Here is a 14,675-nt window from a genome sequence, read left to right on the forward strand (position 1 = left end):
AGCCATGGTCCCTTGGGCAGTGTACCTCCTCTCTCCATGGCCTCTTTGTTCATAACGAGGGTGTATTCATAAATGCCCCCAAGCACGGCCTCTGTGATGTAGTGGGTCCCAAAATCACGGAAGAGATCTCTGTATTCCCCGTAGCTGTACTCCAGGGGCAGCCGCTTAACTCTCTGAAGGAACTCATAATGGAGCATGAGGCTTCTGGGTTTCAGCTTGTAGTGTGCTACTTCAAGGTCAGAGCGTGCATGCAGAAATACGCTTTTCTAAATGAAATACCAACATGGGAAAACCAGACCTTTAAAGTTAGGAATCTGGAACGAGAAGATGAACTTTACAAATACCATCCGATGTTCTTGGCCCGGGGTCATCACTCTTATGATTCCTTTAGGATACTTGAGAGAAGACAGCCTCTTTGACAAGCTTTCAATGCTCATAAATATTCTGACATCCTGTTCAGCTTGGAAGAGCTTGCTCTTAACTCACCTCTTTACTGTAGAGAATAAGGACTGGGAAGGGTAACAGAAGCAGGCATGGCAGGGAGCAGCTGGAGGGCATGGGACCTCTCTGATGGGACCTCTCTGATGGGACATAGGATTTGCTAACCTGCAAAAGTGCCCGCTTTGCTGATACCTTGTAAACTCTGAAAAAAAGCCACACAAGAAAGAGTAAAAGTGGTGCTTTAGGAAAACCAGCAATGACAGCGTATGGCAGGAGTCAGCAAAATACAAGCCTCATACCAAACCCAGTGCCTGTACTTGTAAATAAAGTTTTATTGGAACACAACTGCATCCATTTATTTACATATAGTTTACAACCGGCGTTACACTCCAATGGCAGCGTTGAATAGTTGCAACAGAGACCTTGCAGTCTCACAAAGCCTAAAATAATTTATTATCTGGCCCTTTACAGAAAAAGTTTGGTGACTCTCCATGTATGGAATAGACTGAAAGTTGGTGATGCCTGATGAAGTATAAACATCTAGAAAGTGTTAGTACAACCCTAGGTGAGCATTCCCTATACTACTGTGCAGGAAGAGAAAAAGAGGAAGGTGGCAAACGCCTGTGAGATATGTTCTGCCTAATCCTAAATCCTTCAGCTCAACAAAGCCATGCCAACTCTGCTGGTGCCTATTGCCCTGAGGCCTCATTTTGTCTCCTAGCTTGCTCTCACCCCATTCTAGTCCTGCCTCAGTGACCTATGACCCTCTTCCTTCTCCCTTACCCTTCCTAAATAAGCAGTCACTAGGTACTCTGTTCATTATTTTTCTGAATATTTTAGGTTGCATCTCCTTTTGCTTGCATCATTATAAAAGCCTCCTCCCTAATCTCCTTCCTTTCTCTAGCCTCCTTCAATGCCCCAATCAGAGTTGACACCCTAAAATTCAGATCGTATTATGACAATGCTTCTCTTAGCTTAAAGCAAAACCTTGCATGGCTTGCTGTTGCCTTCAGAATAAAATCAGCTCCCTTACTCTGAGTGTAAGACCATCACAATTTGTCCTCCAGTAGCCTCTCTGGCTTCAGCTTCTACACCCCTGAAGTTTTCCTCTCCATACTTTGCTACTTTCTACCAACCACGTATGTCAGCATTCATCCAATTTTCACTGTTCCCCAGGCCTGCCATTCTCTTTCATATTATTTTGCACATGCTGTTCCTTCTCCCTGAAATGTTATTTTCTCTCTTTTCTGCCTGACACATAACTACGTATCTTTTAAATCTCTGCTTTGCCATTGCCTCCAATTTGATACCAACCTGAAGGTCCCAGACACACCCTGGCACTCCCTTTTCTAAGATTGCATTGTACTTGCTTGCATTTCCTTTATAGCATATGCCATGTTGTATTATAACTGATATAATTAAGAATAATACGGCCGGGAGCGGTGGCTGACGCCTGTAATCCCAGCACTTTGGGAGGCCAAGGCAGGCAGATCACAAGGTCAGGAGATCAAGACCATCCTGACTAACATGGTGAAACCCTGTCTCTACTAAAAATACAACAAAATTAGCCAAGTAGGTGGCACATGCCTGTAGTCCCAGCTGCTCGGGAGGCTGAGGCAGGAGAATCACTTGAACCTGGGAGGTGGAGGTTGAAGTGAGCCGAGATCATGCCACTGCACTCCAGCCTGGGTGACAGAGCAAGACTCTGTCTCCACACACACACAAAAATAATAATAATAATAATACACTGGCTTTCATGTTTGCTGCTCCTACTATACTGTGAACATGAAGGCAAGAATATTATCCTAGAGACTACAGATCCCTAGTCTGTCTTTAGGATAGAGCCTGGCCCAATGTTAGCATCCTGTAACTGGCAATTTGAATCAGGGAGCTGGAAGGCAGAGAAGGAGAGAAGGAAAAGGGGAGGGAGTAAGCAATAGGAAGCAGATGATATAATCAGATTAGCATCATAGAAACATTTCTTCATGCATGTGAAGGGGCAAGCTAGGAGACAGAGAAACTATTTAGTTGGGCACAGTAAGAGATGAAAGAACCTGGATTAATTAAGAGGTAACAGAAGTTAGTGTAAACAAATGTTGAAGAGTAATACTGAAGGATTTGGTAATCAACAGATGTGGACATGAAGCAGAAGTGAGAGCCAGATATGATTCTGGCTCAGTTCTTAGCCTGGAAAAGTAGAGAGAAATATGCCATTAACATCCATTGAAAATTTAGGAAGAAGACATTGCCTTGGAGTGTCAGCATGATGCCCAGGTGAGATGCTCAGAAGAGTGGATAGGGAAGGTCTGAAGTTTAACCAAGAGGTTAGAAGCAGTGATGAAGGCTCATAGCTTATCCCTGTAAAAGAGGAAGTGAATTGAAGATGGTACCCAGGGGATATTGGAGAGTACCTAGAGAAGAGGGCCATGAATTAAATAAAGGACAGATGGAAATATTAGACCCAGGAAGGAAGCTGATAAGGAGCAGAAAGAAAGCAGGAGAAACAGGAGGGCAATGGTTTGGTCATCCCCACCAAGCACCCTAAGAAGTCAGAGAAGAGGTCTTGGGTGACATTCCAGAGAGGAATTTCAGCCAAATGTCTGGGATAAAAGTCAAATTCCTGTGGGTTGAAAAGTCTCCAGAGAAATTCTAGTCTTCAAAGGTACATCTTAAGCTTATTGAAAACCTAAGGGAAAAGTGTATTAGAAAATGAAAGAAAATAATTATAGAAGGTTATCTCTGCTTGGTCTCTTCAAAAAGTAAGTTAGCTATTTTTTTTGAGAAGATTTCAAGACAACAGAAAGATAATCGGTTGTTAGAACTAGTAGTAATGTGGAATATAGACACATCTGAGGGCATGTCATTTCAAAAGGATCCATAGGCTATAGCTGGAATGTCCCCTCCAAAACTCATGTTGAAATTTAATTGCCATTGTAACAGTTTTGAAAGGAGGCACATTTATGAGGTTATTATGTCATGAGGGTTCTGCCCTCATGAATAGTTTAATGCTGTTGTTTCAGGAGAGAGCTAGTCATCATGGGAGTGGGCTCCTGATAAAAGAACGAAGTTCAGCCCCCTTATGTACTTCCTCACCACGTGATGCCTTCTACCATGTTACGATGCAGCAAGAAGGCCCTCACCAGATGTGGCCCCTTGATCTTGGACTTCCCAGCCTCCAGAAATGTGAGCCAAGTAAATGTCTTTTCTTTATAAATTATTCATTCTGTGGTGTTCTGTTACAACAGCAGAAAATGGAGTAAGACAACATATACGTTTAAAAGCAACAAAGACATACTTACAGTATGAGAGAATCGTTTGGTTCTCCTAATATAATGTTTGCCTCGATCACTTTGTCTGCTGATACCAAGTTCAAATATTCCAGGTATTTTAAAACCAAAACTGAAACCAGAACTGCTTGCTGCTTTCTCTATGACATTGTGTTCAAAATCAGAGTACGATTCATATTCTTTCAATGTAAATTCGTATTTGCCTTGGGTCTAAAGAAGGAAAAAAAAGTGTTTTTTATTTCATTTGACTCAAATCAGTTCAATACCAGTGAGCAGACAGCCACTCTACTCCTACCATGTGCTGGATACTCAATTGGATGCTCTAGATACAGAAAAACCAGGGCCAATTTGTGTCCCCACCTCAGGACTTTTGGTTCAGTAGTAAAGACAGACCTGATCGATACCTTGGGTGGAAACTTAGAGGTTGGTTTTGATTTGGATTACAACTGGCAAAAATGCAGGGGAACATTCTGGGCTGTGGGCTCAGCTTAATTAAAAGCATGGAGGTGGGAAAGGGCAGGGTGTGCCCCAGGAACTGCAAGGATAGCAGTACAGTTCAATGAGAAGTTGAAACAGTGAGGAGAAAAGGGAGATATTGCGAGAAGATGTTCTGGTGTCAAAATAGGCTTTTGAATTACTTGTCCTGAAATCTGGGCTTAATTCAAATACGACCCAGCAGAGGAAGTAGATCAAGCCTCAGGAAGATGATTTGGGACAGCCTGGTGGTTGGATTGGAAGGGAAAAATTTGGAGTCAGAGGGACAAATCGATGAGGAGGCTGTATGAGCAGTGCAGGTGATGGTTGATGAGGGTCTGGTCTAAGGCAGTGGCTGGAGGATCAAGTGACAAAGGCAGGAAAGTGCCTTAGAGAGAACTTAAGAGAGCCCTTTGCTCGAAAACCAGTGTTCATGGCTTTGTGTGTAGGGAAACTGCCAAGGGTACTGCCTCGGGGGCCCTGGAGTGACCAGTCTCAAGTCACCTCCCTGCCCACAGCTCCCATCGGCTTCTGGATGCCTGCAATTCCCAGAGGAGGGTGCAACCACTCAGCTGCTACAAGGGGAAGGAGGAGCAGTTCAGACATAGTCTGCAGAGTGGCCGCTGAGATGCGCTGCATATCTGCTCTTTCCTAGTCGGATGACTTTGGACAATTGCCTTGACCTCTCCATGCCTCAGTTTCTTCATGTGTAAAATGGAGGCGATAATGGTCCCTTTCATCAGGCTTGTTCTGAGGATTGGGCTTATACTTGTAAATCACAGCACGGCACCTGGCACAGCGCTCAAAGAATGTTGGTATGGAGAGCGGAGAGTTTACCACGTATGTCCTGCCTGAGTTAGGATCCACTTTCACCTGGATGGTAATGGCTGCTCTGAAATCCTCCCTTGAAAGTAGAGGTTTTGTGGATGGCACTGGACACCCTGATGGAGAGTGTGTTTGGCGCTAAACTAAATTTGTTCTTTCTTGGCTAAAAAGTGTGTTGGGGAGGAAGGGAAGGAGGAGTAAGAAGGAGCTAGCCTTCAAAATGGTGCAATATATACATTTTAAAGACAGGATCTTGCTTTGTCACCAAGCTGGAGTGCAGTGGTACGACCTTGACTCGCTGTAGCCTCAACCTCCTGGGCTCAAGCGATCCTCCTGCCTCAGCCTCCCAAGTAGCTGGGACTATAGACATGCACCACCACACCCGGCTAGAAAAAAGGGTGCAATTTTGGAAGTGGAAATTACTGTCAAGATCTTCTAGTTTCGTCCACCAGTTTCACAGATGAGAAAACTGAGGCCCAGAGTGGAAAAGGAACTTAACCTAAGGTAAAATTGGGACCTGTGGCAGAGCCAGTCCTGGCACCCAGTGTGTTCCCATCAGATCTCAAGTGTGTGTGTCCTACGGGCTATTTTAAACCCCACTGTCTGTGAGATGTGTTTCTAAGTTTGTACATTAATCATAATAAAGACTTATATTGGTAGAGCACTTCATAAAATGCTTAGAACAATGCCTGCTTTTAATAGGCAGGGATTTGATAAGAATGCAATAAGAGCAGCAACAAGAGTTAACATTTTCTGTGGACTCACCATTAAGCCAGGCGCTGTGCTAAATACTTACACACATTACTCACTAATCCTCTCCCTGCAGGGTAGAACCTCCATAACTCCCAATTTAAAGATAGGAAAACAGAGGCTCTTAGTTTTTAGGATTGTATGGATGGTAAGTGGCAGAGCCACCAAGTCAGTGTGACTCCAGATCCTAAGCTTTATTTCTACCTTCAAGGTAGCTTTTGATGTTATGGTTTCTATTACTACTGCTCTACAATGGCCCTCGTGTTACTATATATAGCATGTCATCTTCCACACAATGTCTAAAGGAAGGAACTGCCCATTTTTACATATGAAGAAACTGAGGCTCTAAGAGAAAAGGGGATGTGTCCAATGTCACACAGCTAGCAGGCTGTCTGGCCGGGCCATGGACCCTGCTAACTGGGTGCTCTGCTGGGGCTCCCTACATTGATACCTGGCTGTCCCTTACCTGTGGCGTGTAGCTTTCCACATTGTAGGGCTTCCTAAACCTCGTGTTCAGGATGTAATGCGGGGAGCATCCACCCGCATAATACCTGTGGTCAAGAACTGAGCCTTCCAAACTATTTGTGAACAAATTTATCCTGTGAGGAAGAGACAGAGAAGACGAAGAGGTTAGGGTTTGGGGTTGCTTAATCTTGATTGTCAGACCCTACTGAACGAAAACAAAAATTCCTTGGCACAGCCTTCAAGGCCCTTGATAGCTGGTCCAAACCAGCTTTCCAGCTTCATCTCTGGCCACTCTTAACCACAGCCACGTGCCCTAGTCCCCAGCCATGTGAAGAGACTTGCTCTTGTTCCAGTCTACTCAGCTCCTTCCATGGTAAGAACTGTTCCCTGCGCCCAGAATGCCCTTCCACCCCGTCACTGTTTTATCTCTGACTTGTCTGTCAAGATTGAGCTCTGTTGCCACTGTGGTGAGAGGTTTCACTAACACTTGTGGCGCTTGAAGCCCACAGCCCAGCTGGGTTAGGGGCCCTCATAACACCCTGTGCTCGCACCGTTGTGCGTTTATTGTCCTGTATTACTACAGTTGCCTTGCGAGAGCTGGGTAGCATAGTAGGCAAGTGTGTGGACTTTGGAGCTAGAGGTCTGAGATCTAATCTCTGTTCTGCCCCTTACTGCCCAGGTGACCTTGGGCAAGCCAATTAAACCTTGGGTGGCCACTTACTACCTCTGTGCCTCAGTCTGTTCTTTTGCAAATGGGGACCATGAAAATACTGCCTCATGGGGATGTTGTGAGGATCACATGTGTCAAGTTTATGAAGTCCTTAAAACACTGCTTGGTCCATGATAAATGTGCTATGTATGTATTTGTCATCCTCACTATACTGTGTGCTGTTTGAAGTGGCAGTTTTCTTAATTTCTGTACCACCCTCATCACAACCCATTTACAATATTATTCACAATGATTACTGTTTACTGAGGGTGTAACTGGTGACAAACACAGCAGTGGGTAGCTACATGCATCATCTCATTAGTGTCCCTGCAACTCTGTGCAACAGATGTTGTCTCCATTTTAGAGAGGAAAAGAATCCAGCCCCTCTTTAGACATTATTTGTCACTGCCTCCTAGAGCAAGCCTCCATTCTTGACCATCTCTAACTACTGAAATTTCTGTTTTTATTAAGAGTCTCTGTCTCCTATCAGCTTCCACTTATTGGCCTTGGTTCTGTTCCTTACCAGAATTATCTGGGGTCTCTTTCCCATGACATATTCCATGTATCAAAATAATGTATACATATTTATTTTCTTTAACAACTATAATGTGGTGCTGACTTTGTGGAGGCATCATCCTAATCAATTTACACACAAGGGCTCATTTAATCCTTATGAGGATTAGTCATTAGGAGGTAAGTATTATTATTATCCCCATTTTGCAGATGAGAAACATGAGGGTAACTGACTAACCCAGAGTCTCCCTGCCAGGAGAAGTTGGTGGGCTGGACTTTGAAATCTGACAGTGGAGCAAGAACAGAGTCTGTATTCTTCCCACCACACGAGCTGCCCAGCACCTCTTATATTAGTCACATTTGCTTATTCAATCTTCACAGCACTTTGAAAGAAACATGTTATTAACTTCCTCCTGCAGATGATAAAATTAAAGTTCCACGTAGACAAGTGCCTTGCCCGAGGTGTCCTGGCCAGTGAACCACTCTTTCTGTTCCCTCCTACAGGGTCCTGTCAGACCCTACTGCTGGCTCTGAATGTCTGCTATCCCACACTCTAGCTGGGTGACCCTGGAACTCACTCAACTTTCCTGGGCCTCAGTTTCCTTATCTGTAGTTTCCTTATCTTATATTTCCTTATAATAACTAGCTTATAAGGTAGTCCTGAGAGAAGTCTCCCACGTGAAGAGTCTCTAGTGACAACTTTAAAAATTGAGATTTGATGGGTTTTTTTAAAAAGAAGGTAAATCCCATTCAGGGTCACTGTTCCCCTCCCCAAGCTGTGTCTCATATGATGATTCCTAAAGCATATGAGGGGAAGGTCTCCCTTTTCCACCTGCAGGCTGAGAAGCTGCAAAATATGGCAGGAAAGTAAGGTGCATGCCAGGCCAGTGTGGCCCTTTCTGACCTTGCTCCTCTGTCCTTGCCAGAGGACTGGACCAACTCAGAGATCCCCAGAAGCCCTGGAAATCCATCCCTTCACTGTCTAACTGGAGACCTCTCTTCTCAGAGGGACTAATGCTGGGAGATAGGGAGACACCTGGAAAAAACCTACCTGCCAAGTTGTCAATGGGATCCAAGACCTAAGGCATACAAAGCACCTAACATGGTCACACTGCAGATGTTAAAAAAAAAAAAAGCTCCCTCTGCACCCCAGCCCTCGCGGAGCAGCCTGCATGGTTTCCACACATGCACAGCTCTGTCCCAGTGTTCCAAACCAGCCCTCCTGATGCCTAGGTCTGTCTGTGGGACGTGTTCCTGGAGCAACTTGGAACTGCCCTCAGAGAGCAACCAGAAGCGTCACTTACAATACAGGCTTTTCTCAGAAAGGTGAGCGGGGAACTCTGTTTACATATGTATATCTCTATCCTCCAGAATTCCATTTAATGCTGTGCCTTCCCATCACCACCACAGAAAAATGGTCACTTACCCACTGGCCAGACTGCCAATTCCCCAGTATTGGTCCATTTCATGCTGACATTTTTTATAAATCCTTCTACAGTTTGCCTCATCTGACTGGTCTCCACAGTCGTTGTCCCCATTGCAAAGAAGTCTGCGGTTTACACACCTTCCTAGGATGGAGAAAGAGTATTACCCACAGCCACATGGTTGGCAAGAAAGGAACGAACAGAGTATAAGCACCTACTAGGTGCCAGACCTTTTGTCAGGTCTTGCATGCTGCCCTGTTTTAATTAATCATCCCGTAACCAGATAGATTGGTTATGGCACTAACAGTTTATTCCTCTGTTGCCACCTCCCTCAGCAGAAGAAGTCAGGGTTGTATTCCCGAAAGCAGCAGGACAGTTTGGACTCTCTCTCCCTGGGGCTGGAAAGAGGGGGTGAGATGGGTGGGTCCTGTAAGTTGTGTGAGCTGCGCCACCTTGATGTTACTTAACCTCTCTGCCTCAATGTACTCACCTGTAAAATAGAAAAGTCATCATACCTATCTCATAAGGTTGTTCAAAATCTAAATGAGTAAATAAAACAGTACTGACTCCCAGGAAGTGCTGTGTAAGTGTTATCAGTACCATTCGTGTTTTTGAGGGCCAAGTGCACGTTAACTAGTAAATATTTGCAGCGGGATTGAAACATTTAACTGTCTAATCACAATTCTTCCCTCTAAACCACACTGCCTTCAACAACGTAGTCATTTGGATTATGAAAAATTATTTGCACCCCTTTTGCTTCCTTTAAACTTCTTTTTTCCTGATTGATTTCCTTTCTTATTAGTATATTGTTGGGAGATAAAGTCCATAAGACAGGTAGTCCTATTTCCTCAGATATGTCTGGTCATTTTAAACCAATGTTCTTGGAGTGTTAAAAGCAGAAAAATAACAATCTGGCCTTCAAATGTTTCTTACCAGGCATTTAAACTAAAGCCTGCCCGAGTAACCATTATGACTTTGGTCAGAATCATGGAACACTGGCCATAATGAGTCCATGGATACACTGTAAAAAAGTCTTTCAGATTTATTGGATAGAATTTTGCATTTGCAATAACCCCTGGAAATTGCTCTAAGAATCTCTAACTCTTTCTTGAAAAATCCCCATGCACAGTCCACATGGGTACAGTAAATGTGGAGAATTGCAACTCCCGTCTAGAAAATGTGGGTCAAAATACTCTCATTTTTGCTGGAGACGGAGAAATAGAGAAGCATCTGTTTGCTTGGATTCTCTGAATGAACTGAAAAGTTGTGTTTATTTAGTTTTGCAGCAGGTGATTATTCATTTGTGTACTCCTTCCTTCCTACCTTCCTTCCTTCTGTCAATCTATCCATCTGTCCTTTTTTCTTTTCTTCCTTTTTATAAACAATAATTTTTACTGGGTATATCATGGATTAGGGATCATCTTGGACTTAGTGATGCAGAAATGCAAATGACAGGAAATATCTTTCTAAAGATTTATCAGAGATAAATGACGCTAACGGCCCTCTGTAACCGTTCTAGATTTTGTCACATTCTACTTAACCCCAGACCTCTGAGAGAGCTAGGGGAGCCAACAGTCTACAAAGAGCTCTCATAGCTATGATGTCACTTGATGCTTATAACAGACTTGTAAGGTATTCACATCATCCCTAATTTTCATTTGAGAGAGCCAAAATGCAGAAAGGTTAAGGGACTTCTCCTAGTCACAAAGTCAAAATACGACTCAACCCAAGATTTCTGACTCCAGCACACATAATTTTTATGTCTTTAATGTCAATGAATGTAATCTGAATTCTCAAATTGCCAATAGAAGCTTTTCCACTTACCTGCTATATGAAGAAGTAACCTCTTCAAGTCTCGATTTTTAAGGTGTATAATGAGGATAATCATAGCACCTACATTATAAGGTGATTTTAATAACATAATACATGTGAAAGGAGGTCAGAGATTGTAGGACAAGGAGGCCTCCTGAGCTGCCCCATGACCCTGATCTTGATCACTAGACATGGCCTGTCCCTTGGTCATCAAGAACCATTATCTCATTTCAGGTTTTCCCCTCTTACTCCTACGTTGATTTATACCTGTCTGTGCACATACAAAGCCTTCACATCGCACTTGACTTCTGCATGGTCTGTTGGTAACACAGTCTTCAACTTCCTTGTCAGAGAAGTTGCACGGTTCCCCATGGAACTGAGAGGGCCGGAGCAAGTAGGCATACCTGTACTGTAGTAGAGAGGAGCCAGGTGAACCAAGAGCAGAGCCTCAGATCTCAGGAGCTGAGGGATACTCTGTGTAAATGGGTCTTGAGCCAGGATTTGGGCTCCACAAGAGCATTGAAATGTCTGATTATCATTCCCCCAGCCCCTTGTGCTCCCCCCATTATATACACTTAAGGAGCTATGTTGTGATTGGCTGTTTGCCAGATGGTTTCTTCAATTAGTCTGTGAGCTCTCTGAGGGCAGAGACCTTGGCCTTGATCTCTGCTTCTGCAGTGATCAGTCAAGATTTGCTGAATGTGGGAAAGTCAGCCCATGCTGACTCCATGGACTCTGGAGTCAAAGATTAGTAAATGGACTCATGTAGCCAGTTCAATAACACAAAATAAATTATCTCTCAGCTTAATTACTCTACTGGGTTGATTCAGGTATTCCCCTTTATTCCTGAAGACATCAGTATATTATAAATGCAAAAACATGGGCTTTGGAGCTACAACTGACTCTGATACTTTATAGTCATGTGATATCGGGCAGATTACTTAATCTTTATGAATCTCAATTTACCCATCTGTAAAATAGGGATCATGAATCATCTAAATGTTCAGTTGTGAAGTTTAAATTATATAATTTCATTATGTTGTTGGATATATAGTAGGCATTCGATTTCTTGGACTTGTTTTTCTTTATTATTGCTTTTTAGCAGCCAATATTGCTATATCTCTACCATCTTATTCATTTATTCCAAAATGATTAAGCCACCCAGTGTTGAAAAAGGTAGGTGTTATTGTTGCTTGCTTGTTTGGTCAATTTTACTGGTAATTGTATCCCCTAGCCTGTTCTCAAGGAGGTCACAGATGCTGGAGTTGGGCCCCAGGCAGTTGCAGCACAGTGCAATGAGTGCCATGACAGGGGAGGCAGAGTGCTCTGTACGCTCATCGGGAGTCCCCCATGCAAACTTAGGAGAAGCCCAAGTGGAAGGCTTTGGAAGAACTAAGTGACACCTCAGCTGAAACTTGATGGTTGAGTAGGAATGTCTGGCAGGTGTGAAGAACTGGTGAGAGTGGGGCACAGAAGAGTGATATGGGTGGAGGAAATTCCTAGATCAAAGCTGAGAGGACTAGAGAAGGCATCCCGTGTTCCACAAAACATTAAAAAGATTCATCGTGGCTGGATAGAAGAGCACAAGTAGGAGAGTGGCCAGAGTGACAGGGAGACATAGACAAGAGCAGATAACACAGGGCCCTCCAGGCCTTGGGAAAGTGATTACAGGATTTTATCCTGGGGCAATGAGAAACTTCTTCAGAGGAAGAAAGTGATCAGATTTGGGTGAATTCCAAATGTTAGGTGCAGTCAAGATTTTAGTAAACAAAAGAGCACAGGAGGCAAGCCAGGATAGCAGCCCCTGCTTTGCAGGATGACATTAATGAGGCATAGTTATTACTTGTATGACATCTATACTTGGCCCTTGGAAATCCAAAAAAAGAAATGTAGATAACCATTCACCCATGCCCTTTGTACTTGCAGAGGGTCATTCTTTCTGGAAGGCAGAGCCTGTCAGGACAGGGACAAGGCTTGCAGAGAACACTACGGGAGGAAAAAAAAAAAAAAAAAGACTAAAAAGCTCCAGGCTCCAAAGGCAAAGCGGGCTCGAGGAGTGTGGAAGTGATGGAGGAAATACATCACCCAATCTGACTTGAGGGGCTTTGCTGAGCCCCCAGCCAGTGACCCTGCAGACAGGGATGATGACCAGCTGAGGGAATGTCTGCAGCAGTTTCTGAGAGAGGAGCTCTGGCTGCCAGGCTGAGTCATGCTGAGTCTTCCTAGTTTATGGTGCAGATGAAGCAATTATCCAGATAATTGGATCAATGCTGATAACTTCAGCAATAAAACCTACTTTGGGAACTGAATATCCTGCTTGGCTCTCTCCATTGATCCAATTAACTGTGTGATTGTCCTGGGCCTACTTCCACAGCCTCTTTAGAGTCTAAGCCCATGGCTGATTTGGTTTCTCAAGGATCTGGGGAAATAGCAACCATTCTCTTTTCTCTGGCATATCTATTGTTCTCAGAACTAGGATCCTGGGTCAGCCCTTCTATGACAAAGGAGGTTGAATGACAGATATTGCAGAAACTGAGTGTGTTCACTGGTAGAACCCTAGACAAGGAACACTGGACAGTGGCCTGAGTTCGAGGCCTGCATTTACTACTAGGTGAACTCAAGAAGCCACTTACCTGCTCTGATTTCCTGTTTATCTACCTGTTTAACAGAAAGTGTAACAACAACCTTCCCTTCCCTATAGAGATATCAGAAAACAGAACAAGATCAAACACCACACATTTATGAAAAACCTATTCTGTGCCAGATATTGGTCTACACATTGAAGATGCAGAATTGAATCAGCCTTCACAAGTTCACTGTCTAGTGAAGGTGAAAAATAAGCAGCATGATGTGATAAATGCTAGGATACAAGATTAATAAGGAGCTATTGAAGCTCATAAAAGATTGCTTTATCCAACTGGAGGTAGGGCTGAGGAGGAGTCAAAAAGCTTTCTCAAAAGAGGCAGCTCCTGAGTAGAGTTTCAAATTGTGAATAGGTGTTAGCCAGTGAAGGAAGTGGGAAAAGTCACCCCACCTGAGAAAGCAGCATGAAGAAATGCCCAGAGAGAGTGAAGGCCAGAGTCATACAAGGGTCCAGTGTGCTGAAGATATAAGCTAGATTAGGTCATAGGGATCCTTGAAAACCATGATCCTGGACGTGATCCTAAGTGTCATTGGTAGACTGTGAATAGTTTCCAAGTGGGCAAAGACAACTCAGACATACACTGTGATTGCTTCCCCTGTTTCATGGTGAAAGATTTATTGAAAGAATAGGTTCAAGGCAGAGAGTCTAATTAGGAAGCTGGTAGAGTGAGAAAGGATGGGTGTGCTTGGAAAACACTGGAGAACCAAAGGAAAGAACTTATTGCTGCTTGGAAGCATGGAAGGAAAGGATGTGTTAATTAAGTTAGCTGACATTTATTGAGGGCCAACTATGTGCCAGGCACTGTTAACAATGGCTCAGCCAATCTTGCTGGGGACAAAGGCTCCTGGAGGCTTAGAGCTGTCCCAGGCCTGGTTGCTTACCCTTTTCTTCTGACAGGGGTCACATGTGGTCCAAGAGGACCAACTAGACAGCTCACAATCAATGGGCATCAGGGTAACATCCACATTCCGCGTCTGTCGGCTCTTAGCAAAGCTCTTGTTGACTGCATTTGACTCAAAGGAATGTAGCCTTTCACCTCTAAAAGTCACCATGAGAGAAGAGAGTCACATATCAGAAGGGAATTAAGTATACATCCAACCATCTATTTGTACATTCAATAAATATATATTTGCTCACTTGTGCAAGGCTATTAGTTTATCATTCCAAGATAATTAATCCAACAAATATTTATTGAACATGTAGTAAGCACCTAACATTATGGCTAGCTCTCATCAAAAGAGTATTGAACTTGGATCAGAAGACAGTCCATTAGCAGCTGAGTGGTTGTGGTCTGGTTTTTTAACCTGTATGAGCTTCACTTTTCTCATCTA

At 43.7% G+C, this 14,675-nt stretch overlaps 1 protein-coding gene across 3 annotated transcripts in view; it reads right to left on the bottom strand.

Moving 5' to 3' along the window:
• Nucleotides 1–14,675, bottom strand: part of C8B (complement C8 beta chain) — a 37,083-nt gene that overhangs the window by 16,506 nt on the left and 5,902 nt on the right. For 2 of the 3 annotated variants that reach the window (XM_025396694.1, XM_025396683.1), the window contains 6 exons: nt 14,226–14,382; nt 10,968–11,109; nt 8,891–9,032; nt 6,244–6,376; nt 3,741–3,938; nt 26–266 (listed from right to left, as the gene is read on the bottom strand). In XM_025396694.1, coding sequence (XP_025252479.1) covers nt 26–266; nt 3,741–3,938; nt 6,244–6,376; nt 8,891–9,032; nt 10,968–11,109; nt 14,226–14,294 — 925 coding nt within the window. In that variant the 5' untranslated portion in view covers nt 14,295–14,382. Of the gene's footprint in view, nt 1–25; nt 267–3,740; nt 3,939–6,243; nt 6,377–8,890; nt 9,033–10,967; nt 11,110–13,734; nt 13,864–14,225; nt 14,383–14,675 lie in introns of all 3 variants that reach the window. The other variant, XM_025396705.1, reaches the window with a different exon arrangement.

The sequence above is a fragment of the Theropithecus gelada genome, chromosome 1, assembly GCF_003255815.1.
Source record: "Theropithecus gelada isolate Dixy chromosome 1, Tgel_1.0, whole genome shotgun sequence".
Taxonomy (NCBI): Eukaryota; Metazoa; Chordata; class Mammalia; order Primates; family Cercopithecidae; genus Theropithecus; species Theropithecus gelada.